Below are 25,820 nucleotides of genomic sequence, written 5' to 3'. Positions count from 1 at the left end.
AGGCTGCAAGGAGCGGATGCAGGAAAGCAGATGAAAATCACAGACTAGCGCACACGCTGTCGGAAGCGCGACGCCACAACACGCGTGACGGACTCTTGCACGGCAGTCTAAACAACACTGAGAGCTAAAGAGAGGTAAGCAGGGGGTGGGGGGGAGCGACACAAGTTCATGCAGATGGGAAACTCAAGGGCGTTGTGTGGGATATGCCACCACGATATATGAAAACACGCCCGGAGGTGGGGAAGATGGGGGGGGAGGGGGAGGGGGAGGGGGAGAAGGTAAACGACACGATAGGGGCGCTTTTGAGAGCATGAAAGAGGCGCAGCAAAACACACACGCAGTCCAAACTTCATTTGGCGCTGACACAATGGAGAGACGGAAGGTGCAGGAGAGGGCAAGTGGGAGAAGAGGCGTTGCGGTGTCACAGAGAAGGTAATGAGGGAAAAGAAAGGCTAGTCAAATCCAGAGCAGCATAGACACAGAGGTGCAGGTGCTGGCTTGGAGGATGCATGTGAGCCATCAGGTAGGAAACCTTGTCTCAGGTGCACGGTAATTTTGAACGGTGCACCCCCTAAGCACCGGAGGGGTCATTTGTCTCTAGCATGAAGAGGCACTACACAAGCGACTGAGGAGACTCAATCGGTGGTTTCTGGATCTTCTGGCAAGTACTGGTGAGGTACATTTTGCGTGAACGCGGGGAGGACGTCCGCACCGCAACACCCGCATTCTTTCTTGACTCGGTACGCACATGATGGGCATGGCTGCGGCTGCAGTGCCTTTCAGTGCTCATGGCAGCGGTGCAGGTCAGACGCACCGCCAAGTGATGGTTCCAGAGAAAAAAGGGGGAGGGGAAAACAAAATAGATGAAAAGCGGAAGAAGGACAAAAAAGTGCGAGGCATGGGTGCGGGTCCGTGAAGAGACCCCCTTCCGCGACACACGCCCACATGCCGTTTACCGCGTTCCAAGAGGCGGTCTAATGTACATGATAGTAGAGCACACCGGGGAGGGGGGAGGGGGGGGGATAAAAAGAGATGCGAGAGCCTGGGAGTGTCGGCCGTTGCTTCCTTTCCGTGGCCTACCGTGGTCGCGACGCGGCGTTGCACCCCGCTACCCATGATGTATGCCTAGACTCTGGCGCACTTGCACAGCACGCAGTCGCGGGCGTTGGCGTTCCCTCTCCCTCTGTTTCTCTCGCTCACATCTTGAAAGGACGCACGAATGGATACGGCTCCGGCTTCACCACGGGTTTAGGGTGTCTCGCTACCGTCGCGTGAGTAACAGCAGGAGGTTCGCGTGGCACCGCTTGCCGACGAGCATCTCCACGGGGCGCTGGTGGCAGCAACGGATTCTTTTCCTCGGCAAGACGGCAGAGCTCGTCAATGAAGCGCACCTGCTCTCGCTTCTGTGCTGGGTCGGAAGTGTACGCGCGGACGCCGCTGGGCCCGTCAAAGTGCAGCGACGCGGGTGTTACTGTGTTGAGGCAAGCGTGGCGGTTGCGCAGCGCCTGCAGCTCGCTGTCTTTCATGTGGCCGTGTGTCGTACTGGTGTCCGACTCCGATTGGGGAACCTCCGCGTGAGTATCCACGGCACCACGTCCGCGTACGGAGATAGCCGGGATAGCTAGCATCTGTTCTGACACGTACGCCGCCATGCGCTCTGTCCGTTCGCTTCGGCCATACATCTCAAGGTTTTGCAGAAACAACGCCACGTTAGGGCTAAGCGGCATCGCGCGTGCGGCAGCCACCCCGTCGAGCAGGTTACGCAAGAGTAGCCGCATGCGATGAACCTGCTCTTCCAAGCCGCGGTATTGCTTGTGTAGCGTCACGTTATCATCTCGGCTGCTCTCCCACAGCTCGTTCATGCAGCGCAGATTGAACTCAACGGATGAGATGGCGCCTTCGCGAGGTCCGAGCAGGGCGAGCTTACGCCGCCGTCCCTCTCCTGCCGCGGTGCGAGTCTCGTAAATAGCATTCATGGGTACGCGATGCACAAGGATCGGGGTGAGGTGGGACAATGCCAGCTGCGCAACCTCCGCAGCCTCCTGAACTTCATCCCGCAGAGTGGGCGGGAGATGTGCTGTAAGGCTTAGCACCTCGGCGTCGCCAGGAAACGCGCTGCGACGCAGTTTCTCGCCGATGCCTGCGGCGAAGGAGTCCACTTGGTAGCGGCTTAGGAGGGTCCCGAGAACGCGAGCAACGCTTGATGCCAGCATCTCGTCCTCCGCAGTGAAGCCGACGCGCGTGACTTCCGCCGAGTCGTTGGTCGTGACTCCGAGGGCAGTAGGACACTGTTTGTTGACGGCGTGCACCATGCCGTACGGCTTTCCTGCCCCTTGCGGAGAGAAGATAGGAAGCAGCAGACAGGTGTGAATGTCCTCGAGCCCGCTGGCTGTAGTGCTACTTACGACGCTGCGTGCAGCAGCGGTGTCACTATCTTCGTTTGCGTCGTGTGATTTGCTGAACCAGCCGTTGATAACCAAGCGCTCTTGGCACACAATGTGGTGAACCTCGCGCACCGCCATCATGGCGAGATAGCTTGACTGCATGGGGTCGGCACGTTGAGCACGGTAGGGAAACTGAGCAACACACTGTAGGTGCGCGTGAATGTCGTACAGGTACACTCGCACCACCTCGCATTGCAGCAGCACTGCCAAAGATTCTGCCATAAAGCTGATGGACGCTGAGAGCGTCTCCGCCACAGGAAGATGAGAAGGCGCTGCTAAAGTCGCCGTCGATGATGCCCCCGCCGACGCCTTCGAGTGCTGCACATCATTCAGCACGGTTGCTGTGGTCAAAGAGGACGCGACCGCCTTAGGAAGCGATGCTTTACGTTCCTCAAATCGGCATTCACGGAGAATTTTTTCGAACCCAGATGTGTAGCCCTCCTCAATGAACGAAAGAGACTCGCGCAGCTCCCGGTTCGCTTGTTGTCGAATGTGCTGCAGTAGTGTCACCTCTCGACTAGAAGCGCTCGACTGCCCATTGCGGGATTCCAGCAACGCCTCCAGCTCGTTGAAGAGGGCCGCCGTACCGTCAGAGAGAAGTTCGAGACTCACGGGCTGGTCGCTACAGTGCGCCGCGGCTGCTTGCAGTTCGACATCCACCTGCTTGCGCTTCTGCACAGCGATCTTGCGTTTCTGCCGTGTGTAAACGTCGTGCAAACGCGCCAGCAGGGTATCCGACCCGTCAGACGCAGCGGAGAGGGAAATGGTGCTATCCATTGATGCGCCCTTCGTTGCGGTTCCCGCACAGAGGAATCCACCAGGTCTTTGCTGTTGGCTTTTGATCTATCAAGGGCGTGTGTGTCTGTGTGTGTGTGTGTGTGTGTGTGTGATGCATCCCATGCTGCTGCAGCCTGTGCTCGTGAATGTGTCTCGCGCGTGATTCGCCCACGCTATATTGGTGTGGACGACTGCGAAGGAGTTTTATGGGTATGCTTCTCCCCCAAGGCACAAAAGGCGGCAAGGAGGAGGGGGAGGGAGGGAGGGAGGGAAGGCTTTGACGGTGGTGGTGGTAGAAGCTGTTCGCCTGCAAAGTGTGTGCCTGCACGGTAGGGATGGGGGACCATTGGGGCGGCCGAGTCGATACCGAAGCGAGATGCGCACAATCAGGACTGAAGCAGCCATGACACTCGAATCCTCACATACTTTTTTGTGGGCGCTTTGAAGGCCAAGCAGCACGCATAGATCCGCCAATGCGCGAGGACGCGATGAGGATCGAAGTCACCATGTAGTGCTGAGCAGGTGCTGGGAAAGTGAGAGGGGTTAAAGGAGCGCGGTGAAGCCACCCTCGGTGAGTAGAGCGCCTGCACCATCCTCTACCCCTTTCCAGCTCTACATGAACCAATTTGGAGCAGTCGCCTTCGAACATGCTTCCACTACCGCCACGTCTGCAAGTTTTTGTGGTGGGCTTATGCGTACCGGGTATCATAGCATGGAGCGACTCGGTAATAGAGAAGGGGAAAGCACAACACGCTCCGCTCTTCATGTGGCCTACTGCCATCTCTGTTGTGGCGCAGTGTATCATCCACCTCCACACGGAGACCACATTCTCGGAGAAACATTTGTCTCCGGCCTTTTCTTTGGGTTGCGGCTTAGTCATCAACAGCGATAGGAGTCAGACGGGAGAAAATGAGCGAATGACGCACTTTATGTTCGCGGAAGCAGCGAAGCACATGGCGTGCCTCGTGAAGCCGAAAGTGACCGAGCAGCTGCTCTGTCCGCTCCACCAGCAACGGGAGAAGTGCGCGCAACTCCTTACCACAGGAGTAGGAAAGTGTGTTTTGTCTGCGGGAAGGGTTGAGCAGCGCAACATACTTGCAGACAGCACCCAGGTGCTTCGCAGACATGTGTGGTGCTAGCGCGCCAGCGCGCAGTAGTACACCAGCCACGAAGACCTCATTACACCCCGGAAGCAGCGCTGCAACCTCCAGTCCGTAGATCACGTCCTTGACGCTGTACTCGTTAGTCTGTTGGGCGGCCTTCCGTGACACCGTGGCAACCACGTCCGTCATGTGTGTGTGCTGTAGGCGGTGAATAGAAGAGAGAACCTGAAGATTCTCGCGAACGCTCAGTGTCGCCCTTGGCAAGATACAGAGGACGCGATCCAGAGGTGGACGTGGCAGCTTGCACCGCTTCACTGCAAGCGACACGCTGTTTAGCAGCTCCACCTGCTCTGAGGATGTTTGATGGCGACACGCATCAGCGTTCGTCAGGACGTTGACAATGTGCTGTAGCACCTCCATCTCACCAAGCTCCAGCTTCACTGCGCATAGGAGCAGCTCGCGCAAGACATCAGGGCCTGTTCTCGGGTCAGCCATCGCACTCTCTCGCAGGCAGAGACACAGAAGATCACTTGCCGGGAGAGAGAAATACGGCGAGGCACCTGACCAGGTCTCATCTTTGTCCGGGGCACGGCGCGCACGTCGCGATGAGCGCGGCGAGAAGCGGTCGGCCTCAACGCGTCCAGGTACACCAAAAGGCCTTTCTTGGCGCGAGAGGTACTTCACAATGCCTGCCAAACTCCGAAGCCAGTGACGCATAAAGTCGCGCCTCTGCGGAGTTGTCAAGGACATTGTGGTGGCAGCGAAGCTGTCCACTACCGACGACTCCATCTTGTCCAACGCTCCGCGCACACGCTTGCACTTCACGGGGTTCGGTTGCTGCTCGCTGCAAATGGAGTCGAGCAGTCGGCAAGTGTGGGAGAGGTCCACCAGAGCGGCTGACGGCCTGGTAGGCGCGGCCAAAAGTGACGTGGAGGTGAGTCGAATAGGTGCTACCGGGCTTGGCGTGGCGGCTGGCGTTGCCCAGTGTCGCAGACAGCTGCCCAGCTGCCTTCGCCCGTACCACATAGTGCTGTGAGGCACGTGCACACTGCAGCAAGACATCCAGAAATAAAACGAACAAAAAAAGCGACACGGAGGCTCGATCGTGCCGACAGCACTGTTGTGTGTGTGTATATAAATATAAATAAATAAATAAATAAATAAATATATATATATATATATATATATATGCGATGGAAAAGAGGTGGGCGAGGGGAGAAAGACCATAGAGGCTGAAGGGTGGATTCAAAGCAGTAACACACACATAAGTGCACACACTAAGGGGGGGGGGCGGGAGAGTGGCATGTTAGCATGTTGCAGCTTGTTCACCCACGAGCCCTTTCCCTTCTTCTCAGCGTCAACAGTAACACACGTACCCACGGGTGGAGGGAGAGCGCACAAATGAGTGCTTTCGCATGGCGTCTTCCGGGGACATGGGGTAAGCGCGGAACACTACATCCCACTCCCTCAAAAGTTGCCCGACGGGTCCGAGAAAGGGTCTGCTGAGAAGGAGCCTCCCCCCACATCCTCCTTCGCTACCTCACACAGACAGTCACCGCTCGTCCCTCATAACTTTCGAGGGTTGAGAGAGTGGGAATGCATCTGTTAGGACATGACACAGAATGGTGGACGCACAACCAAGCCTCCAGGGGGAGGAAGGAGGAAACAGAGTGGCACAAGTACAAGAGAAGCAGTGCAGCAACACGCTCGCAATCACTTCGCCACCTCTCCGGGCTCTTGCAAGCGCGCAACACACCATCATGATTGTGGCGGGCGCCGTCCAACCTGCGAGCCATACTCCGGTGCAATCTTCAGACGATCCAAAGCATCGTAGGACAGCGCGTACACAGGATTGATGGCATCCAGATTGTACCCCTCGTACCCCAGAAGGCTAAGCCCGCAAAGGGCAAAGAAGGTGTGATACACATCCGCTTGGTTGCCCGGTTTGTCGGAGAAGCCACCGTCCTGCGTGTCCTGGCAGCTGAGGATGTACTGAAATAGCGCCTCCTTGTCGATCCAGTCAATGCGGCCAAGAGCGGAGAGGGACGATACAACCCACCAGCTGTAGCACACGTCCGCCTTCTTCTCCGGCCGCCCGTTGAGGCCGCCAGAGGGAAGCTGGCGCATCGCCAGCCATGCTGCCACGCGATTCCTGTCGATGCGATCGAGGGCATTTGCTATACAGAGAGTACCCACGCAGCAGAAGATCTGACCCGCGTGGCTCTCTGCCCCAGGCGAGACGCCGAAACCACCGTCCCAGTTCTGGCACCGCAGCACGTACTGGACGGCCGCCTCGACATCAATGCAGTTGCAGCGCCCCAGGAGCCGAAGGCAGCTGAGGGCGATGTAGGAGAAGCGAGTGTCCACCTCGCCCCACTCGTCGCCTTGAAAAGAGCCGTCCGGCAGCTGCATTGACGCGATCCAGCGTGCCGTTCGCTCCACATCAATGAGCGCGACTGCGTCAAAGATGCACAACAGCTGCACGGCGGACATGGTAGGGAGCAGGTGAGAATCCATGTCTGTATTGCCGCCAAACCCGCCATCGCTGTTGTAGCAGGAGAGTACAAAATTGACAACGGTGTCTGGCTTATAGTCCAAGCGGCGCAGCAGTACAAGTGCACTGAGTCCCCAGTAGACGCCGTTCATCTTGAGATGCTGCGCTTTCCATTGTGTGTTGTCATCTAGCTCGTGCACAAACTTTAGGTGCAAGTCCGCCACAATGGGGCCGGATGACGCAGGCAGCTCGCCCATGGGTGGAAGCCCTTTTTAAATAATAGCGCCAAGGGGCGTGTTGCGCATAAAGGTAGAGAATGACAGACGGGTGTGACTGCTTCGTAAAGGTCATGTGGGGGCTCCCTCAAGAGGGTTGCGCCACGAGGAAGGGGGGGGGAGGGAGGGGGCTGGGTGTAGGAAGGTGAATCCTCTCCGGAGAAATAGTTGCTCTCTTTCTTCTCCTTTCAACGTTTTCACAGCACGTGATTAGACTTCAGAAGAGCCCAACAGGTCAGCAGAAAATAACAGCTGGCAAGAGACTAAGGTCTACAAATACACAAAGACGCTCACCACATCGGGTACGCGTATAGAGGAACGAGAGCAGAGTGGGACGGATGCCAAGAACTCTAAGCAGCAGTGGTGCAGTGTCTCAGTACAAGGAGTAGATCACATGCCACTCAGTGGCGAGTTACGTTGCCACTCAAACAGCCGTGAAAGTTGTACAGGGCTGCCAGTAGGTAGAGCCAAGGGTTCAATAGAGCCAGCGCCTTGAAATAGCATCGGAGCACGACGGCTGCGGCTTTCTTTTCGGTGTACGGGAGGGGGGAGGGGACAAGGATGCATGTCACGACGCTGCTGCAGCGAGGACGCAAAAGAGTCAGGTCGAAGCAAATCAAACAAAACCACCGAAAGAAACCGAAGAAAGGGAATCCGTGACTAAGTCAAGTCTGCGACGCAGTCCCCAGCATGACGGTGACGCAGCAGCGCTCAAGTCGAAAGCGAGAAGAGGGGGGGGCAGCGGAAAGGGTAGATCCATGTCTCTCTGCAGGGTAGCAGTTCCTGTGTACTTCGAGCCCCAACACAAGGTCAGGGAAAGCAACCGTCCGCGAGAGATATCCAAGAGACCTAGCGGCGATCTCTCAGCTCCACCAGAAGTTGACGAGTGATGCGACAGAGTGGCGCATTGCCTTCGCCGCTTCGTAGTGCAGCTGCGGCTTTTCTAGCGAGTCCAGTGCCGACTTGAGCAGGAACCTGGACAGCTCAGACTTGATGGCAGCGCTGTTGAGGAGCTTGCGCACCTGTTCCTCCGTAATTACCTGCAGCTGGTCCTGAATCCAAGGGTCTTGCACAACCTGCAAAACAAATTTCTTCGTCACCTCCTGCGTGTAGTGGTCCTCGAACAAGGACTGCAGGAGCGAGGAGACGGCAATCTTCGTCTCTTCGCGCGCCAGCAATTCGACAACGACATCCACAGTCGCGTCGAGTGACTTGGGGTTGCGCAGCACCTCCAGCACCACATCCTTGGAGAGCTGCACCGCCTGCCCTTTGAGCCGAGCGTCGGCCAGCGCTTCAGATGCCACCACGGCCGTATGGTGCACCGTATCTTCCTTCACAGGTGTGTACAAGAAGTACAGAAGGAAGCCAATGCCCATAACGGCGCCAATGCTAGCCACCACTCCTTGCTGCCATGACGCCAGGAGTCGTCGAATAAGACTCTCCTGCAGCGGGGACGGCGGAGGCTCGGGTTGAGCGGGGCCCTCTGACGCTGATGCCGATGCTGTCTTCATCGTTTTTTTGGATGTGGTGTCCAATAGCACCGGCCCTGCGGGCAAAGGTGTCACCGCTGTGGACGATACGGCTCGAGTGTCAAGGGAGAGCGGCGGCGGTTCGACTGCAGCCTTCTCGGGGGGCGCGCTACCTCTCTTAGCGGAGAGAGGGGAAGTAGACGACATGGACGTGGGGCGTGGCTGTGATGGGGGTGCGTAAAACACGCACGTAGCGCGAATGTAAACACATCTGTTACTAGTACTTAGTGAATGTAGCTGTGGTGCACGGCAGCAAGGAAGTTTGCCACACTGCAGATGACTACATGGCACAAGTTGCAGAGACGCCACGCTGCGTAGTCGGCGCATTCCTTTCCTCCATGTGCAGGGAGACGCTCTACCTGCCCCCTTCAAGGCGCTGAATGAGAGTTAGCGCAGCTAGAAGCAGAAAATAATGATAGTAATAATAATAATACAAAACGCAGGGAACTTACCAAAAGGCCCGCGTCACACGAAGCACAGAGAGTACGTTTATAGTTTTCTTATTGCGAGACGCCGTCCGCTCGTGCGTTGCGCGTCTCACACGCTGTCCCGCGATGTACTGCGTCACTTCGTGCGAATTTTTTTTTATAGGTGTTGGCTGCCCTGCTCGAAAAATCGCGGCAGGTGTTGTGCGCTAGGCGGCTGGTCCGTAAGGAATGTCACACTACTCACAAAGCGTGCGCGCTGCTTCTCGAGTGACGCGGTGCACGTGCAGTGAGAAAGAGAGAGGGGGGGGGGGGAGGTCGGGGGAAGTGGAGACGTAGAGGCACAGATAAAAGGGTGCTTTAGGCGCGAGTGGAAGTTGTCTAGCCAGTTTCAGTCCACTATAGACGCCTTTGCCTCACAGAAACTTCACAGCATGACGGCTGACATCGTCAAGGGGGCTGACTCCTACATGCGCAAGTATAGACGCGGCCTATGCGTGTGCGAAACACACCGTGAGGCGCAAGTGAACCACTTTGAATGCCACAACACAGACCGTGCGGGGCATCCGCTCTTCATGGATCGCTGAGACGCACAAACGCACACGAACATGTCTGTCTAAACTACGCAGGCACACGAAAGCGAAGGACTTGGTGTTTGTCGGGATGCAACTCCTCGTCACGCCGCTTTCCGACAGCCACCGTTTCATTGGCTTGTTCCTTTTAAATCGCCCTTTTGCTGGGGGCCTACGACATACTACACTCCTTCACGTGCACGCTCACACTCACATATCCGCAGAGACAGAGAGAGAGAAAAAGAAAGGAGAGAAAGAGAGGGGGGGGGGGACATACCCTGGAGCGTTCCTTGGGGAAGAGACGCGCCGAATCCTACTTCACAGAGACCTTCACATACCCGTGCTGCTGTCTATCGAGGTTGATGCTAACGTGACTGAATAGCTCGTGGGAAAGACAGAGGCGCACGAGCGTATGATGGGAGCTCCACGCTAGAAGCCGTTCTCAGTGAAGCCGCAGTACATCTGGTGTCTCTCGTTGATGTGCCCTACAGCGACTTCGCTGCGTCGTCCACGGAGTTGCGTACTTAAAACACTTTGTCGAGAAGAGGATGAGGAAAAAAGGAAGAGCGGTTGGCGTGCAGGGCTTAGCGGGACACCAAAGACGCGCAAAGCCCCGCCTCGGCACTCTCCTGCAGAGCAAAGGCATCCGAGCACACTGGGCATTCGGCACTCACGCGCTGCGTATCCTTCCTCTTCTCTTTATCTTTCTTCTTGATGACAGTGACTCTCGCGGTTTAGATGCTCTTGGGGAAGACCACTTCGTAGAACTGGTAGATGAAGGCGCACTCGACACCCCACAGGAAGAGGTTCCAGCTGCTGAGTCCTTCAATAATCTCCGGTGAGTTCTTGTACGGGTCTTCCGGGTCGAAGTTACGGAACTCCTCGGGCCACTCGGCGTAGTTGATCTGCACCTTGGCCCGTTCCTCCGGCGAGAGCTGCGGGCGGCGAACGGGATTCTGGAAGACGAAGAAGTTGTAGTTACGGGTGCTGGCCAGCAGAGGCGCAGCAGCCGTCATCGTTGTTTTGGAGGCTAAACGGCGGAGCATGATGAAGCACGTTAGAAGAATTGACACACAGGAGAGAAGAGTGGGCAACTAGCGAAATGACCGTTTGTTGTCGAGAGCGAAAGTCAGAGGAGTGGAAAAGAAAGAGGAGCACAGCGCCGCGTGAAGGGGGAGGGGAGGGAGGGGGAGGGGGTAGAAGCGTACGCATAGGCGCGTTGATGAACGATTACACAGACAGGGATGTGGGCGAAAGAGGGAGAGAGAAAGAGAGAGCGTACAAGAGAGTGACAGCTTTCGTTTCCGTGGTGGTGGAGGTGAAAGGAAAAAAAAAAGAAGAGGTATGCCATAAGGGGTGTACACCAATGGTGCCAATGGGAATAGAAGGCCTTTAGTGCTGCACTCGTGCACCACAGAGAGATGCGCGAATGGCCGCCACCCTCCTGCGGCGAGTAAACCGATTGATCGTTCTACGCCGGCTTCGGCTTTATTGCACTGCGATCCGGTTGGTGGCTCTGTTCTTCACAAGCAGCGGGTACGGAGGCACGGCTGAGGTTCAAAAGAGAGTCATACTCACACTCGCGCAACCCCCTCGTTCAGCTCAGCAGCCCGAAACCCACAAAAACACCCTCATCGAGGATCGAACAGGTTCACGCGTGGGATGCATAAGTTGTACCAGCTGCCCGCCTCAAAGAACTTCGAGGCCTCTTTCCATCCCACATAGCCCTTCTTGATGACCGTCTTGAGCTGTGTCGGGTAGGCGGAGTAGTGCGGGTCGAGGATCAGGTACTGCGCCTCCACTGTGTGGAGGTTTATGTGGACGCCAAGGATCGTGTGTGCGTAGCTGCTGCCCCCTATCATCACCGGCGGGGCGAGTGGGTTGCGGAAGTGTTCCATCAGCAGCAACTGCACCGAGGAATCCGTGTCCAGGTCTTTTCCACTCTCTAGACGCCTGATGGTGCACTCTAGGCCTGGCAAGTAATGCTGCAACACCAGCATAATCTCGAAGCTGCCTATCCAGTCACACGAGCCCACAAAGGCTTTCTTGTTTGCTTTGTCCGGGTCCACCACATAAAGAATCTCCTGAATTTCCCGGATGGATGGCATGGCGGCGCGTATGAGACCCGCATGTTGAAACCAGGAAAGGACCGTTTGCAGACTACGGTAGGCACAGCCCCAACCATCATCGCGGAAGCCATCAACACGGTAGTGGTAGTAATCGTAGGCTCCGCTGGTCAAAACCGTCTCAGCCCCGGGCAGGGACGGCGCGGATGCAGGAGTGAGGTCAGTGTGCGGAGTGGTGGCGAGGTGCCGCTCCCACGCCTCACCAGTACGGAAGACAAAAGCCTTGTTTGCCTCGTGCTGCTGGCGCAGGTCTTTCCACGTGGACCACACTTGAACGGCATTTTCATGGTGCAGCAGACCCTGATACGGCAGCAGCAGCGCCGCGTGCTCTGCCCGCCGCTTCTCGTCATCACGGGTGTGGACGTTCACAGGGAACAGCATGCAGGCAGGCCAGCACACCTCCGTGCCGGAAAGGCTCTCCGTCTCAGTGCTGAGAAGCCTGTCGAAAAGTTGCCGAATCCCCATCACGATTTCGCTGGGGGAGTCCCCGAGAAGAACGCGAGTGGTGACATGACTACACCCCGGCGCTGCTGCAGAGGCGCTAGGCATGTCATCTAGCGTAGTGGAAATGGTGTCTGGCACCTCCGGCACGCTCATCAGGTGCACATGCAGTGTTTCCGTGCGGTCACTTGGGGACGGAGTCTTCCACAGCTCCGTGCAGCGCTCCACATCTGTCCACACTGTTTCTGCGGTGTTCGCGTCGCTGGAGTCTCGCACGAGAAGGGCAGAGAACGCGATGCCGCGAGAAACACTCTTTACAACAAGGCAATGCCGCTTCAAAGTGCGCGACAGAGAGCAACGGACACGCGCGCACCACGTGAACAGTACCTCCAGTATTAGCGAATCCGCCATGAACGGCTCCAGATCGGTGGCAGAGCTGACTCGATGCGTGCAGCTTTCACCTGACATGGGCAATGTAGGCAGCGCAGCCTCACCGACAATGCCAAGAATCTTGCTATGGCGTTGCAAGACATGCAGCGGGTAGGGGGCTGCGTCGGCTGCGCGAGTCATGAGATCCTCCATGGAGGCGCAGTCAGTGTGCGTGCACCCGCTTTGGTGTCCGTACATGTCTGTGTTTCGGTGATACAAGTGATGAAGACAAACTGAGCCGGAGAAACGGGGAGAGGGGAAGGGGGTAGCGCGAACATACTGAAGTGAAAAAAGGGCGTAGCGCTAAGGCGATGGCATGGCGTTGAGAGAGAGAGAGAGACGTGGTCTAAAGTAGGGCACCACTTTCACGCATGACCGGTCCTTGCGCACAACACCACCGAGAGCGACCAGCGGCACGGAGGTGGCCAAGAGACCTTTACACGACTAAAGCGGGCGACCTGGGAAGTGTGTGAGTATTTCTGTTGAGCAACGAAAGTGCACGCGCATGCAACGTGCAGAGACAAAGGGGAGGAGGCACCGCGGGTATTGCCATCAGCCTGTCACCCTACCACGCTGCACCCTGTCGCACCTTTGACGGGACTGATGGCGGCATCACGAGTAGAGGAAAAATAGCAGCGACAGGCGATAGGAGCGGCCCAAGCTGACTGACGCCCGGGGCGGCAGTTTGAGCTAGTGTTTTGCGCGATACGACCATCACCACCACACGGAGCTGCCACAGGAAGCTAGTGATGTCCGTGATGGAAGAGGCGGGCACCGGCCCCACTGGAAGAGGAAACTCAAAGGGCACATATGGGGTGTCGACAACGCAGAACTGAGCGTGATCGATGACACGTCTGTACGTGCAGGCGAAGTTCTCCATACCCCCTTCTCTGGCATCCGTCATGCTGGTGTTGTCTATCACCAAAGCCGACTCCGGCGTGACGTACTCGAGCAGCTCCAGCGAGGCGCTGACAGAGACTGGCACCGGAGCTTCTACGTCTTGCTGGCGATGCGTGCCGGGCCCGGCGGTGGTGTTGCTTGGCCTCTGGCTCGTCCCCAGCACAGTGAAGGAACCCTGCAGGTAGCCGCCGAGGGAAACACAAGAGGAGTGCAGGTCAACTTGAAGTATGTTGACACCCAAACATGGCACCATGAGCGACAGAGGCTGCCTCTGGGTGGCCAGGCTGCTCTGCATTCTCGCCTTCGCACTATAACGTACTGTAAGAGAAGTGCGAAGCTGTGCTTCCTGCGGGAGCATGACGTCCGCTAGCGGCGCTGCCCTCCACGGCGTGGGGACGGTGTCAAGGGGTGCAACCTGGAAGTGGAAGTTCTCGGCCACGAGCGCTGAGTCAGGGGGGAGAGGGAAGAGCGACATGAGAGGTAGCTGGGCAACAGTAGAGATGCTGTTAAAGACTGTCAGAGGTACCTTCGCCTTGCAGAGGTGTGGTAAGGTGGCCTTCGCAGTGGAGCTCGATCGCACCGTGTACCAGGTGGCAAATATGGTGATATCATGTCGGTAGTCAGCGCCCTGACCCTTGAATGTTGGCGGAGACCCCTCTGGTAGGCGAAAAACGAACTCCAGAGCGGCGCACTCGTACCTTTTCAACTGCATGTCCTCCCGCAGCATCTGTTTCCCCGTGCTGTAGAGCGTGTACACCATCTTGTATCGACTACTGCCAAGATGGGAGCTCCCTGGCCTCTCTTTCTCAGAAACTGCGGCTGGCCAGTTGATAGGTTTCATAACACTGGTGTCAAGCTCAACAAGCCCTACGAGTTCCACCCTGAGTGATCCCACGCGCACATCTGTCTCGTGTGACTCCGCCGCGGAGGAGTCCACAGAGAAGTGGTTGTGGTTTGGCGCACCTTTCAGCGGTGTCATTTTCGTTTGTGTGTCCGGCGCCACCTCGGGTACGCACGTGAGGCTCAGTCGTACCTTCACCATGTCGCCGGCGATGTACCACAACCGGTGCGGCGCGGCGCTCATGGTGAGTGAAAAGTCCATGGCTGCGAGTGCGCCTACGTCAACGCCTCGCCTCTTGGTTGTGCTGCTACTTTGGCGCCACCACGATTGGCAAGTGTGGCGGCGGTATCACCACGGTCACCGTCGTCTGCGTCAGACTCAGACCACTACTGAGAGGCACGCGAACCGCAGTCTGTTTCGGATATGCTTGTGTGTGTGTGTGTGTGTGCGGGAGAGTAGGGGGATGAGTAGGCATGGAAGATCCCATTCCTCTTTTCAAGTGATTCACCACAAAGAAAGCGAGGGAGAGCGCGAGGGAAGAGGGAGAAGAAGGTGATGTTCATGCATACAGAGATACAGCGCAGCGATGTGCATCCCGTCATTACGTGACGAGACCCTTCTGTACAGCAGAGGAAAGGCAACTGCAGCTACAATGTGGAAGGAAACAGACGCAAAAAAAAAAAACGTTCGCCTCACATACGCACGCAACGCGCTTACACCTCACACTTGTGAGACAGCGGAGCGCGGTTAGTGCAACCGCCAGGATAGCAGCACATACGTGGTGTCTCGTCTGCGGCACTTCCGGTGCTACACAAATTACAGGGGAACTGATGGGCACTTGACCTACAACGCGCTCACCTGTCCAGCACGCATCGAGTTGTCCATCGGCGGGAATTCATGCCATTTAGGCCGCGAGTTGAGAGAGGGGGGGGTGAATTGTATACCCGGTTAAATCGATGATGTTAACACGAAACCAAAAGAACAATGCGGCCAAGAGGCACAGTGCTACCTTCGCTCACGCAAGAACAACGGCCTTTTCGCACCATCGCACCCACGCACGCTCTCACGGCCACGCATGGAGGTACAGTTAACATCCCACGGTGAAACACGACTCTCAGCACAGTGGGAAGAGCAACAACAACGAGACCAACAACAACTAGAAAAAAAAAGAGTTTGTGAGAAGGGACTTGGAGAGAGCAACGCGATCTGTTCACCAGCGCCCCGCGCCTGCCTCGACTCGACCCTATCCTCCCGTCGCCTGCAAAAGTGGGGGAGGGAAGGAGGGCTAAAAGTTAGTCGGAATAAAAAGAGACGCAGAGGTGGTCCCCGCATCCCCCAGCTGAGGGCACTCTGAGGTGCTTCCTTCTTTTTTTTACCGTTCTTCTCTTTCAGCGCGACTTCGATTTATGGGAAAAGGAAAGGGGCTTAATCAGAGACGACAACCACCACACAAACGCCCTGCCTCTCGCTCACACACACTCTTTCGCAAGCTCCACGTCGTTCTGGCTGTGCCTTCAGAAGTGTTTGTCAGAGGTTCTCTAGTCTGTGCTGAATTCTCCGAAATGATCTGGCGAGAGCGCAGCGTGGCACCGCCTACATCTACTCCTCCGAGTTGAGATCCTCGATAGCGAGCACAATTTTGTCATAGCTCGACTTGAGCTCCTCGCTGACCTTCAGCAGCACCACGGAGGTGGCACGCTTGCACTGGGTGGCCGTGCCGAGGTCCTGGCGCGAAGGTACCCACACGTAAGGGATCTTCGCTTCCTCGGCCATGACTGGGAAGTGCGACACCACATCGTACGGAGACGCGTCGGCGCCGAGCACCAGGACTCCCTTCTGGCCTTTTCGAATCGCCTTGGTGACATCCTTTATGCCTTTCACGATACCCTTCTTTTTATTTGCCGTGACGCTCTTCTTGATGAGGGAGTACACCTTCTTGGTCATCTTGGGCTTGTCGGAGGTGATGGGCCATGAGATGGGGCAGCGGTAGAGCTCTCGATCGTAATCGTATTCCTCCGTCGCATTTGCCTGCCCCTCGTGCGACATGATAGTGAAGGATAAGGGGGATCAAGTGCGTGAAGGGGAAAACCACAAGAGAGAGAAAGAGAGAGTAAGAGAGCCGTGGAGAGGAACACTCTGAAAGAGTCCACGAGCCGTATGCAACACAGGCAACCTAGGCCGAATACTTCAGCAGCAGCAGCACACAAGAACAGAGATACACTGAGCACACGAGTTGCGCACCGAGGTCGGTCCCAGCGTTGGTTGTTGGGGAAAGAGGGGAAAGAAAGCACAGACACACGTTTCCACGACGACGAGGTCGGCACGTGAAAGAAAAACGATGTGAGAAGGGGCACAGAAGAGTCGCTCTGCGCGTGCATGCGCGCGGGTGTGGGCGGAGCAACAGTGTGAGAGAGGAGAGAAGGAAAGTATGGGAAGTAGGACTGGAGAAAGGACAGTGGTACAGAGTGGAGATGTCCGCTGCGGGTATGTTGATGGTCAGCTGTGGCGCCGTATATCCCCGCTCTTTTCTTCGTACTCTTCCACTCCGAGCACAACCATCGGGGAAAGTGAGGTGGAGCCTGCTAAGCGTCTGTAGAGGGGGTCCTCCTCAGTGCGGTTCTTCTCGTTTGTCCCCTCCCCACACCCCTCACCACCGCACACGCACGACGCCAACCACAAAACACGACGTTGCCACACGGGCGTACACGGGGACGAAAGAGACACACAAAAAGCAGCACATCTTCCGCTTATGCATCCGTGGACGCGGCACCAAAGAAGCGCAGGAGGGCGATAGAGGAGTGCCTGGCAACGATGAGGAGGCCCGACATCGCTCCGGCAGCGTAGAAACATGCGAAGACACCGACAGTGCTCTCACCAACGACTGAAGTATGACGAAGAACAAGAATGCCGTACAACCCTTCCGCTCGACTCGCCTGGGACGCTTCTCTCGCTGCGTCCAAGAGCGAAGCGAGGTAAAGATGTGAGGAAGATGACTGTGAGGCATGCGAGAACTCATCCAGCTGCCCCGCAGCACCATCATCCCCGCAGGGAGTGACCAGGGCGAAGAAGAAAAGGCAGGCAACACGCAAACGACAGCAGAAGCATCTTGAGAAGAGAGGGCATTTCCTTCCACACCACAAATCGGGAAAACGCATGCGCACACGTGCGGTCGCTGAGCGTGCCACAACCCTGGACCGCTACAGTGTCTGGGAAACCTCGAACATCTGCTCTCGCGGGGCGCCGTGCACAGCATACGAGATCCTTACGCGCAGCGTCAGCGTGCGTGGGTTGGCCGTGTTCTGCGTGTTATCCACTTTCAGCTGTTGCGTGGCTACTCCGTACGGCATCATAGTGCTGGGCAGCGGCGCAACCTCTACTGTGCACATCCGAAGTGTGGCCACACTAAAGCTCAGTTGCTCCACCGCCTCATTGAGGTTCGACTGGACGACGAGATCGGCAAAAATGATGCTACCCTCCATCCGCCCTGAGAGAAGGACCTTGAAGTCAGAGCAGTTGAAGGCGCACACCCCTGTGACGCCCCTTGAGCCCTTGGGAGACGCTAACTCAGACTTAATGCTTCTGTCAGCTACCGGTGGCGACTCACAGGCCGCTGGTACAGACACCGCATTGCTGTTGCCGAAAAGATCGTCAAATGTGTTGGCATTGCTCGGTGCGCGCTGTGGCACCGGCGGGGCGTCACAACAAGCAGAAAAGAGTGAGCCAGCCTGTGAGGACAAGGCGACCATCGTGCTTGAAGAGTCTCTGGTGGGCGGGAGTTGGGCGGGCTTGCTGGCCCCGTCGAAGTTGAAGAGGTCGTCGAGTGTGTTGGTCGTCTCCTGGAGGAGCTGCATCTCTGTCAGTGTCACAACCTCGACGGGTTTCACCGCCTCCGTCTTGGGGGCAATGGCTGGCATTTGACTAAAGCTAAACACTGCTTCCTGCGGGAAATCTACAAGAAGTGATGTATACTCGCATGCGCGCTGCTGCAGCTCGCAGTCCATGCTAGTCATGTTGCTTGCGAACGTGGCCATGGCCTGTGGCTTGGCGTCGGGGCACTTGGTCGCTACTTTCATGAGCGCTGTCAGACCATACTGCTTGATCAGAGTGAACGTTGTATTTGTGGTAAGACTGCTAAGGCACGTCGCCACGTCCGCACCCGTTAGCCCCTTCACGGCGTCGAGTAGCAACTCCACATACTCCCCAATGCACCACAGCGCAACCATGAGAAATGCCTTGCGAGCATGGTGCCGCCCGTCAAACGGGCAGGAGGCCTCCTCCCACAGTGCCTCCACCGCACGCGTCTGCACATCCTTTGTTTGACTCAAGAGAACGACAAGCAGACGGCGGGCAAAGTCCAGTGGGGCAAACTGCTTCGCCACCTTGAGGAAGCGGATAGAGTAGTCAACACGCCACATCTCACTGGGGTAGTGCGTATCAATCACGTCACAAATGTGACGCGCCACGTCGCTCTTCATCTCTTCTGAGCAAAGAGACATGTACGCAATAAGGTCTGGCACAAGAAGCCGCACGTTATTCGCGGTGATGAGCGTCACTGTCAGATCCAGCGCACGGCGACGGATCGACAGGTCAGTATCGCGCAGGCATTCGAGAATGATAGCCTGATGCTGCACCACAGCATCGAAGTCCTTGCTTGAGTAGGTGAGCAGCGTCTGGAGCCCCACAAAGCGCAGGTTGTTATCCTTGACAGAGGAAAGGAAGCGACTGATCGTGTTCACAGCGAGGGTGCGAAGGCCTCCATCGCTCTCGATGGCGTTGATCGTGCGCACGCATTCGTACAGCACGGCACTCCCCACGTTATGCGTCGCATCCGTGTTCGTGATCACCTGCGCGAGAACGTCGTTGAGGGCTTCCGACGTGACTTCGCTGCCAGCCCCAATGATGCGCATGAAGTGGAGCAGCTTCGCCTGCAAAAATGGGTCCGTAATGCCGCTGACGTCCGCCTCCGTAATGCGAGAGGAGAGCACGAGTCCCTTCAGTACCCTCACGGCGCCCATGGCGTGTTTCCGAAACGTGCCGATCATGTTCGCTCCTGCATCACTTTGCAAACACTCGATGACAAGTGTCAGTACGCACATGAGCGACTCGTTATTACCATCAAAGAGATCCGTGCAGTGCTCCAGAATGTAACCCGCCTGATCTGGGACTTTGCGCACCACTCGCAGCGCTGCCAGGGCAGCCTTGCTGCGCAGCTGCTGCGGGCTGTTCTGGAAGAGGCGCAGGATGGAGTCGAGAAGGTCACGGCACATGTCCTCACTGGCAATGTTGGCTGACGCGTTCAGTGAGATACCGATGAGGCAAAGCTGCTCGTAGGAGATGCTCTGGCAAGATCCATTGATGCTGAGGTGGGCAAGCATGCGGTTCTCCACAAGCGTTAACAACTCGTGATCCTCATTGAACAAGAGCTGCAGCGAAAGGTAGCCAATGCGGATGCCGGAGAAATCGGTCTGCGACAGCAGCTTCAGCACTTCCATGTGCGCGAACTCCGTGGGGTAGCCAAGCATTCGAATATAGAGAAGTATTAGCATGTACCGCACTCGAATATATGGTTTTGCATCCGCAAAGCCCTTCCGCAGCTGCGCACTGATGATCTTTACGTTCGACCGCTCCTCCTCGGTGGTTTTGCACTGCCGAATGAGGCGAATCGACGCCTGCAGGCGCATCGAGTCCATCGACGACATCTTGTTTTGGCTGTGTGCTGGGGGTGGTGAAATGATGAGGTTTAGGATTGCTTTCTCGGATGAGTACGCTTCCTTGTATGGGCGCTTGTGTTGTGTTGGTGAATAGGAGTACTAGAATGAGGTCAGCCCTCGGACCCTTTATCGCTAGGATGCACTTCTGTTAATCCAGGGCCTCGGCTCCTTTTGGAGAAAAACGATGCTCAACTCTGTCGTTGGTACGTACGTGTGCAGTGAACGGGGGTAGTGTAGATGTTGGAGAGGAGTAGGGAAAGAGAAGGGGGGATGCGGAAGCTATGAGAAGTGCGTACAATCAACACCAAGAGGCACCCAAGAATACCGGCAGGAGAAAGTGTTGCTAAGTGCTGGCTCACATACACGCAGACGGTGTAACCTTCGTGGCGCCGCTCCGTGCCTGAGCTAAGGACAGCACCTCGCGCACTTTCATTCTGAGGGTTCCGCTCCTATGCACCTGATCAACGTGGGCCGCGCCGTCACGATGCGGGGAGGGGGTGTAGTAGGCGAAGACATTCACGGGAAAACTCTGCAAGATGAGCAAGACCGTGCCAAGTGGTGACAAGCTTGTCCACCAGGTCCCCTTGTGCTGAGAGTGACGTAACCGTGTGCCGCTTCCCCTTCTTATTGGACGATGCACGTTAATCATTCTTAAAGCCAAGTGTGGCTCCTGGGCACAGCACGGCGGGAGATAGGGAGAGAGTAGGAGTAGGAGGGGGGGGGGGTAATGAGAGCTCTGGCAGAGGGCGGTGATGCGGAGCGAGCGAGCGCACGTCGTCAGAGAGTCCCTGGAAACACGCGCACAAACAAAGTACAACAGCAAGAGAGCAACAAGGTAAACAATACACACACACACACATGAATCACGACACTGTAGCAGCACTGGAGGCATGGGTGAGGAATGCATAGCTGCCAGTGTTTTGCCTGCCAAGTGAACCCGTGGGGCCTTCGCAATGGCCACGCTTGACTAAGCAGCCGTGGCTTCTCTGGGGCCTACGATAGACTGTAGTTGCGACGCCCCTCCGTCACGGCGAGCAGCAAGCGCTCCTTCATGATCTCTCGGGTGCTGTAGGGTGGGAGCTTCAGGTAGAGGAAGCACGTGTTGCACGACGGCAGGGTCTGCTCCCTCGTGCTTTCCATCTCCTTCATTGCCACTGTGATAAGGCGACCGAGACCTGCTAAGCCGTTGAAGGGCAGCCGCGGCGATCCGGTCAGGAACTCCAGAAAATCGTGCTGCTGCGAACGCGTGAAGTCACCGCCGACAATGGAGAGTAGCATTTCTACGTGAATACTGCCACTACTGTAGCCGCTGCCCACCGTTGTCTGCGCCCGTAGCTCCTCCTCAGTGAAGAGCGGGCGGTTGCCCTTCGCGTCGGCACCGCATAGGAGAACACTGCGCTCCTCATCGCTTAGGCACCACAGCGCCTCCACCTCCATCACCGAGAGCAAGCCCCATTGAAAGTAGCGCAGATTCTCCAGCGCCACCTCCAAGCGAGTGATCATCGTGTATTGCATGTGCTTCTCCAGGTCCGCATGAGTTCTCAGGGGAGTGCCATCGTTCATCTCAAGTTCCGCCGCCGCCAACTCAGTCTCCGAAATGCGTCGCAGCTGCGCAAAGCTCCTATGCAACGCCGGGTCCAGCACCTCCAGCAAGTTCCTCAGTGCGGCCGCAGTCGATGCAGAAAGTGAGGTGCACTTGCCAGCGTTCTGATGCAAGGGAAGCCCTAGGGAGGGAAGCATCAACAGTGGCCATGCCTGCGGGAGCAGGTCCATGTTCATGCGATAATCATCGATGAAGGAGCGGGCACAGGCGGCACCTAGGGCGAAGAACTCCTTGAGAAAGAGTGCCTTGGTCGTCGGAAAAGCCAGCATCACCGGATCTGCCCCACCGTCATCCTCTGTCATAAACCAAAACTTCGGCTCTGTGCGGAAGTACACGGAGAGCTCCGTGTACACCTCCTGCGATGGACCGCTGCCAAAGCCCTCCTCGCCCTCAAAGGTGAAGTCGACCTTCAACAGCAGAGTGGGAAGGCCGCAGAGACGGTCATGCAAGACTCGAAGCAGCCTGGGCTTATCGTTGCGTGGCACTTGTACCTTGTGCTCCTTCGACGACTCGAGACCAACACCGGAGTTTGTGAACACCATCGCCGACCGATCATACAGTGCTTGGAAGGCAAAACGGCGGCAGTCAATTGCAACGTAGCGAGTGATGAGGTGCTTCACGGAGAGCGGCAGATGCGGGGCCAGGTGTGTTGTGAGACACCGAAGCTCCGCCGGCACTGCGCGTGCGCCGCCAAGAAACACGAAGGCACCAGCGCTCTCGTACACCTTCAGGAGGCACCGCTGAACGCCTAAGTCTTGTCCACAAGCTCGGCCAAAAACAGAGATCAGCGCACCAAGAAGAGAGGCGTCCGTGGAAGCAGCCGCACCTAGCGCGATCGAAGGACCAGGGCAGACGAGCCCGCAAGGGCACGGCGTGTAGATGTCACCAAGATGCACAATCTGTCGTTGAAGAGAAGCAATCGGCATGGCAGCGGGGACGAGACCCATTTCCTCAGTGAAGAGCACCGCTCGCGTCCGCGAAACAGATGTGTCCGTTGACTTGCCACCCAAGGCGTGCCATGCCGCAAGAATGTCCTGCGCCGTCGCTGTCAGGGAACCGTTCGCCCGGTTACAGTGCGTCCTCGCACATGTAGCGCAGAGATCATAGTCACACTCACGGCATGACCACGCATCATGAAGGTCACTAGCACCGCATCCGTCGCACTTCCAGTTGCAGCCGTGGTGATGGTGCAGGGAGTGTTGCTGAGGACATGTGAACTTACCAGATCGGCCGCTATCGCACAGGGTCACCTCTACCATCTCCCCCTCCTCCAGAATCTGCCTCAGCGTCTTCGACTGCTGGAGCTGGAGCGCCATGTCCTGCAGCCGCTTCACTACCAGGCCTGTTAGAAGCTGTTCCAGCTGCCGGACCCATCCAGCAGGTGCAACGCCATTAGTCTGGTCTGTGCTGTCTCTACCTACCACAGAGACGTCAGTAAAATTGTACACAGTCTCTCTGCATTCAGCGGTGTCCCAAGCGCATGCCTCGGAGAACGCGAGTGTCTCGAGCAGCTCCTCAACATCACTGCGGCCACCACGCTGCAACACGTGGCGCAGCTCCTCTGGTCCCACCTTCGGTACCCCGCCACGGGGAAGTAGCAGTGGTGTCGACGGTAGACTAGCAGCCTCACGGCGCAACATCTGCACTACCGGGCTCCGCTCCGGGGTCCCTGACGCACTGCGCTGCAGAATTCTCTCTGTGACACCCGCATCAAGCAGCGTGCCCGCCCACGCCCTGTCGTGGCGCACAAGTGCCTCTGAAACTTGTTCGATAAGAGGAGTGACGCTGTTCGCCAGAAAACTGCACAGCGCGGCACTCGTGGCGCTCTTCGCGTGCGGCCCGGCAACCAGCAGCACCTGCAGTAGCACAGATTGGCCGTAAGTGGCGACGTCGCCGCCGTTGTGCGAGGTGGCTCCAAGGTGCTCCAAGAGGGCGGCTACATCATGCCTACGAAGTGCAAACGCCAGCTCGCATGCGCGTGACGCCGGGCACTGAAGAGACGGCACGACAGGCATGGATGCCGCTGCGGCATACGCACATGGAACTGGCTGGAAGAGAACCCTGCAGCCAAGGTCGAAGGGCCACAGTAACTCACGCATGGTGGAGAGGTGCACGCAGCTCCCGCGCTTCTTTAAGTCCAGCACATCTTGAGCGGCGAAAAACCCCTTGGTAAGCCGGAGGCAGTCCTCCTTCGAAAACCGCCGTGCATACTCGTCATCACCGACCGACCACCATAAGTGCTCCGGTGTTGGTACCGTCTTTGCAGCAAACAGGTTTGCAATGAGAATTAGCAGCGGCCACTCTGGCTCTGGCAGGTGCCACTTGGCACCCTCGCCGTTGCGCAGCAGGTCCTCTCCTTGCCTTTCGTCATCCTCGCCTTCCTCATCCCTAGTCCCCAGTAGGGATGTCGTGGCTGCACCGTTGGGACCGGGGACGACCTCACGACTCACAAACGGGTTCGTAATAGTCAATGTCGTGCGCACGCTACGGGTCAGCTCGCGCGCAAGGTCCATCGCAACGGCGACACAGGTGTCAGCCGACACACTAGCAAGGCACGACGCGTCGGAAAGAATAGCATTGGCGCAGCTGAACACAGTACTGCGAAAGTCACGGTCAAGGTTCGGTGTAGCGCACACCCTCTGGCAGAGGTGTAGCAAGACGAGTGCCTCATCAGGGCCTTCGCTGCGACCCCTATCCACTCCTGCGACAGACCCGGGCGCCGCCTGTGCCGAGTTTGAGGCAGTGCTGCGCTTGCGTTTGCGGGTTTTCTCTTCACCAGCGGGCGAGTTCACTTTCATGGTCTCTGACGTCTTCACTGCGTACGCCCTCAGCGTCACGGCGCCCTCTGTAAGGTGCCGAAGGAGGCGCAGCCAATCGTGATTCATCTCCATAGACTCGAGCGCCACGAACCTGCTCCGAAATAGGTCACGGATCAGGGCAGTCAAGTGTGGCTGCGAGGATAGTTGCGTACTGCGCAGCAGTACGCAGCACATCCGCAGCGCTTGCAGGCACATATCCAACGATACGTCCATCACCGACCTGCAGAAGTTCAGCTGCTCTTGCGGCGGTGGCAAGGCTGCCTGCACCGCCTTATCGCTCTGCGCTGCAGCTGACATGCACTGAAGCAACTCCTCCTGCAGCTCCCACCGCTTTGTGTGAACAAACTCGAAGTGGGCGTCACTCCTTGATGACCCATACATTATGCGAGTAACTCGCTTAAGCGCTGACCGGACGCATTCAGCCAGTTTTGCGCGTAATTTCGAGGACAGGCTCGAGATGAACTTCTCAAGAAGAATTCGAACCGCACGTACGGAGAGCACTGTGGCATCGCCACCGAGGTGCTGGCAGTGCAGGAGCTCGTGCAGCATCCCGAGCGGCTGCTTCAGGGGCGGGTCATCGCTACCCTCCGCAATCACAAGCTCTGTGCAAATTTCCAGGAGAGACGTGTACGTTTCTTCGTCTGCCTGTCTCGCTGCCTCATCACTCGGGGAGACCATCTCGTACTAAGAAGGAGTGAAGTCAGTGTAAGAGCACGCAGTCCACTAGCGCCACAGTACCAGAAAGACAGTCCGTGGTGGTGGAGCTGTGGGAGAATCGAGTTAACCAGCGCGTGGCGGTGATGGTAGTCCGGGTGTCTCTCACGGCAGGCGCCAAAAGCGCACCTTCATGTAGGAAGGAAGGGGAACTTTGTGTGTGTGTTTTTTTATATATTGTTTGGCCTTCCCCCGGGTCCCGATGCGAAGCCCCACAGTGCACTGTGAGAGTCGAGGAGGCACACACACGTCAACAGAGTCAACTGCGTCACCAGCAAAGATGACTATGAGCCAATCAAAGAAGAGAAAGGGAGGAAGCACGGTTGAGAGCAAAGGGAACCCGTTGGTACAAAGCGGGAGAGTAAGACACCCAGCGTACGTGGTGGAAAGACATCACTGCGGTAGGGTGCGAAAGAGGTGGTGGAGCAAGAAGAAGCGAGGCGTCTGCGTCATGAAGCTCTCGGTCCTGTTGCGATAGCCACTGCAGAATACCCTACGCTCAACGAGGTTTGGCAGGGCGTGTGGTGAAGTGCCCGAGTGATGCTTCAGCCTCCCGTAAGCGCTTCCCTGCAGTGCCCTGACTTTGCTTCGCGGGTTTCATGTTGAATGATGGAAAG

At 57.1% G+C, this 25,820-nt stretch overlaps 10 protein-coding genes across 10 annotated transcripts; all 10 read right to left on the bottom strand.

The window, feature by feature from the left end:
- Nucleotides 1-1,196: 1,196 nt before the first annotated feature.
- On the bottom strand, nt 1,197-3,221 carry LPMP_203820 (hypothetical protein; the record flags this gene model as incomplete). Its single annotated transcript, XM_010700281.1, has 1 exon — nt 1,197-3,221. One exon carries the CDS (start codon nt 3,219-3,221, stop codon nt 1,197-1,199), a length of 2,025 nt encoding a protein of 674 aa, XP_010698583.1.
- An 872-nt stretch (nt 3,222-4,093) lies between these two features.
- LPMP_203810 (hypothetical protein) lies at nt 4,094-5,113 on the bottom strand (the record flags this gene model as incomplete). Its single annotated transcript, XM_010700280.1, has 1 exon — nt 4,094-5,113. The coding sequence occupies one exon, from the start codon at nt 5,111-5,113 to the stop codon at nt 4,094-4,096; it is 1,020 nt and encodes a 339-aa protein (XP_010698582.1).
- A 969-nt stretch (nt 5,114-6,082) lies between these two features.
- LPMP_203800 (geranylgeranyltransferase, putative) lies at nt 6,083-7,075 on the bottom strand (the record flags this gene model as incomplete). The annotated part of the gene is made up of 1 exon (XM_010700279.1): nt 6,083-7,075. One exon carries the CDS (start codon nt 7,073-7,075, stop codon nt 6,083-6,085), a length of 993 nt encoding a protein of 330 aa, XP_010698581.1.
- Nucleotides 7,076-7,956: 881 nt separating this feature from the next.
- Nucleotides 7,957-8,769, bottom strand: LPMP_203790 (hypothetical protein; the record flags this gene model as incomplete). The annotated part of the gene is made up of 1 exon (XM_010700278.1): nt 7,957-8,769. The coding sequence occupies one exon, from the start codon at nt 8,767-8,769 to the stop codon at nt 7,957-7,959; it is 813 nt and encodes a 270-aa protein (XP_010698580.1).
- A 1,584-nt stretch (nt 8,770-10,353) lies between these two features.
- On the bottom strand, nt 10,354-10,665 carry LPMP_203780 (hypothetical protein; the record flags this gene model as incomplete). Its single annotated transcript, XM_010700277.1, has 1 exon — nt 10,354-10,665. The coding sequence occupies one exon, from the start codon at nt 10,663-10,665 to the stop codon at nt 10,354-10,356; it is 312 nt and encodes a 103-aa protein (XP_010698579.1).
- A 585-nt stretch (nt 10,666-11,250) lies between these two features.
- On the bottom strand, nt 11,251-12,813 carry LPMP_203770 (hypothetical protein; the record flags this gene model as incomplete). Its single annotated transcript, XM_010700276.1, has 1 exon — nt 11,251-12,813. The coding sequence occupies one exon, from the start codon at nt 12,811-12,813 to the stop codon at nt 11,251-11,253; it is 1,563 nt and encodes a 520-aa protein (XP_010698578.1).
- A 367-nt stretch (nt 12,814-13,180) lies between these two features.
- LPMP_203760 (hypothetical protein) lies at nt 13,181-14,617 on the bottom strand (the record flags this gene model as incomplete). The annotated part of the gene is made up of 1 exon (XM_010700275.1): nt 13,181-14,617. The coding sequence occupies one exon, from the start codon at nt 14,615-14,617 to the stop codon at nt 13,181-13,183; it is 1,437 nt and encodes a 478-aa protein (XP_010698577.1).
- A 1,338-nt stretch (nt 14,618-15,955) lies between these two features.
- Nucleotides 15,956-16,402, bottom strand: LPMP_203750 (nucleolar protein family a member-like protein; the record flags this gene model as incomplete). Its single annotated transcript, XM_010700274.1, has 1 exon — nt 15,956-16,402. The coding sequence occupies one exon, from the start codon at nt 16,400-16,402 to the stop codon at nt 15,956-15,958; it is 447 nt and encodes a 148-aa protein (XP_010698576.1).
- A 1,151-nt stretch (nt 16,403-17,553) lies between these two features.
- Nucleotides 17,554-20,055, bottom strand: LPMP_203740 (adaptor gamma-1 chain, putative; the record flags this gene model as incomplete). Its single annotated transcript, XM_010700273.1, has 1 exon — nt 17,554-20,055. One exon carries the CDS (start codon nt 20,053-20,055, stop codon nt 17,554-17,556), a length of 2,502 nt encoding a protein of 833 aa, XP_010698575.1.
- Nucleotides 20,056-21,060: 1,005 nt separating this feature from the next.
- On the bottom strand, nt 21,061-25,167 carry LPMP_203730 (hypothetical protein; the record flags this gene model as incomplete). Its single annotated transcript, XM_010700272.1, has 1 exon — nt 21,061-25,167. The coding sequence occupies one exon, from the start codon at nt 25,165-25,167 to the stop codon at nt 21,061-21,063; it is 4,107 nt and encodes a 1,368-aa protein (XP_010698574.1).
- Between the last annotated feature and the right edge of the window lie 653 nt (nt 25,168-25,820).

Source organism: Leishmania panamensis, assembly GCF_000755165.1.
Source record: "Leishmania panamensis strain MHOM/PA/94/PSC-1 chromosome 20 sequence".
NCBI classification, from domain to species: Eukaryota; Euglenozoa; class Kinetoplastea; order Trypanosomatida; family Trypanosomatidae; genus Leishmania; species Leishmania panamensis.
Note: the sequence above shows the minus strand (reverse complement) of the source record. Positions and strands in the feature narration are given on the sequence as shown.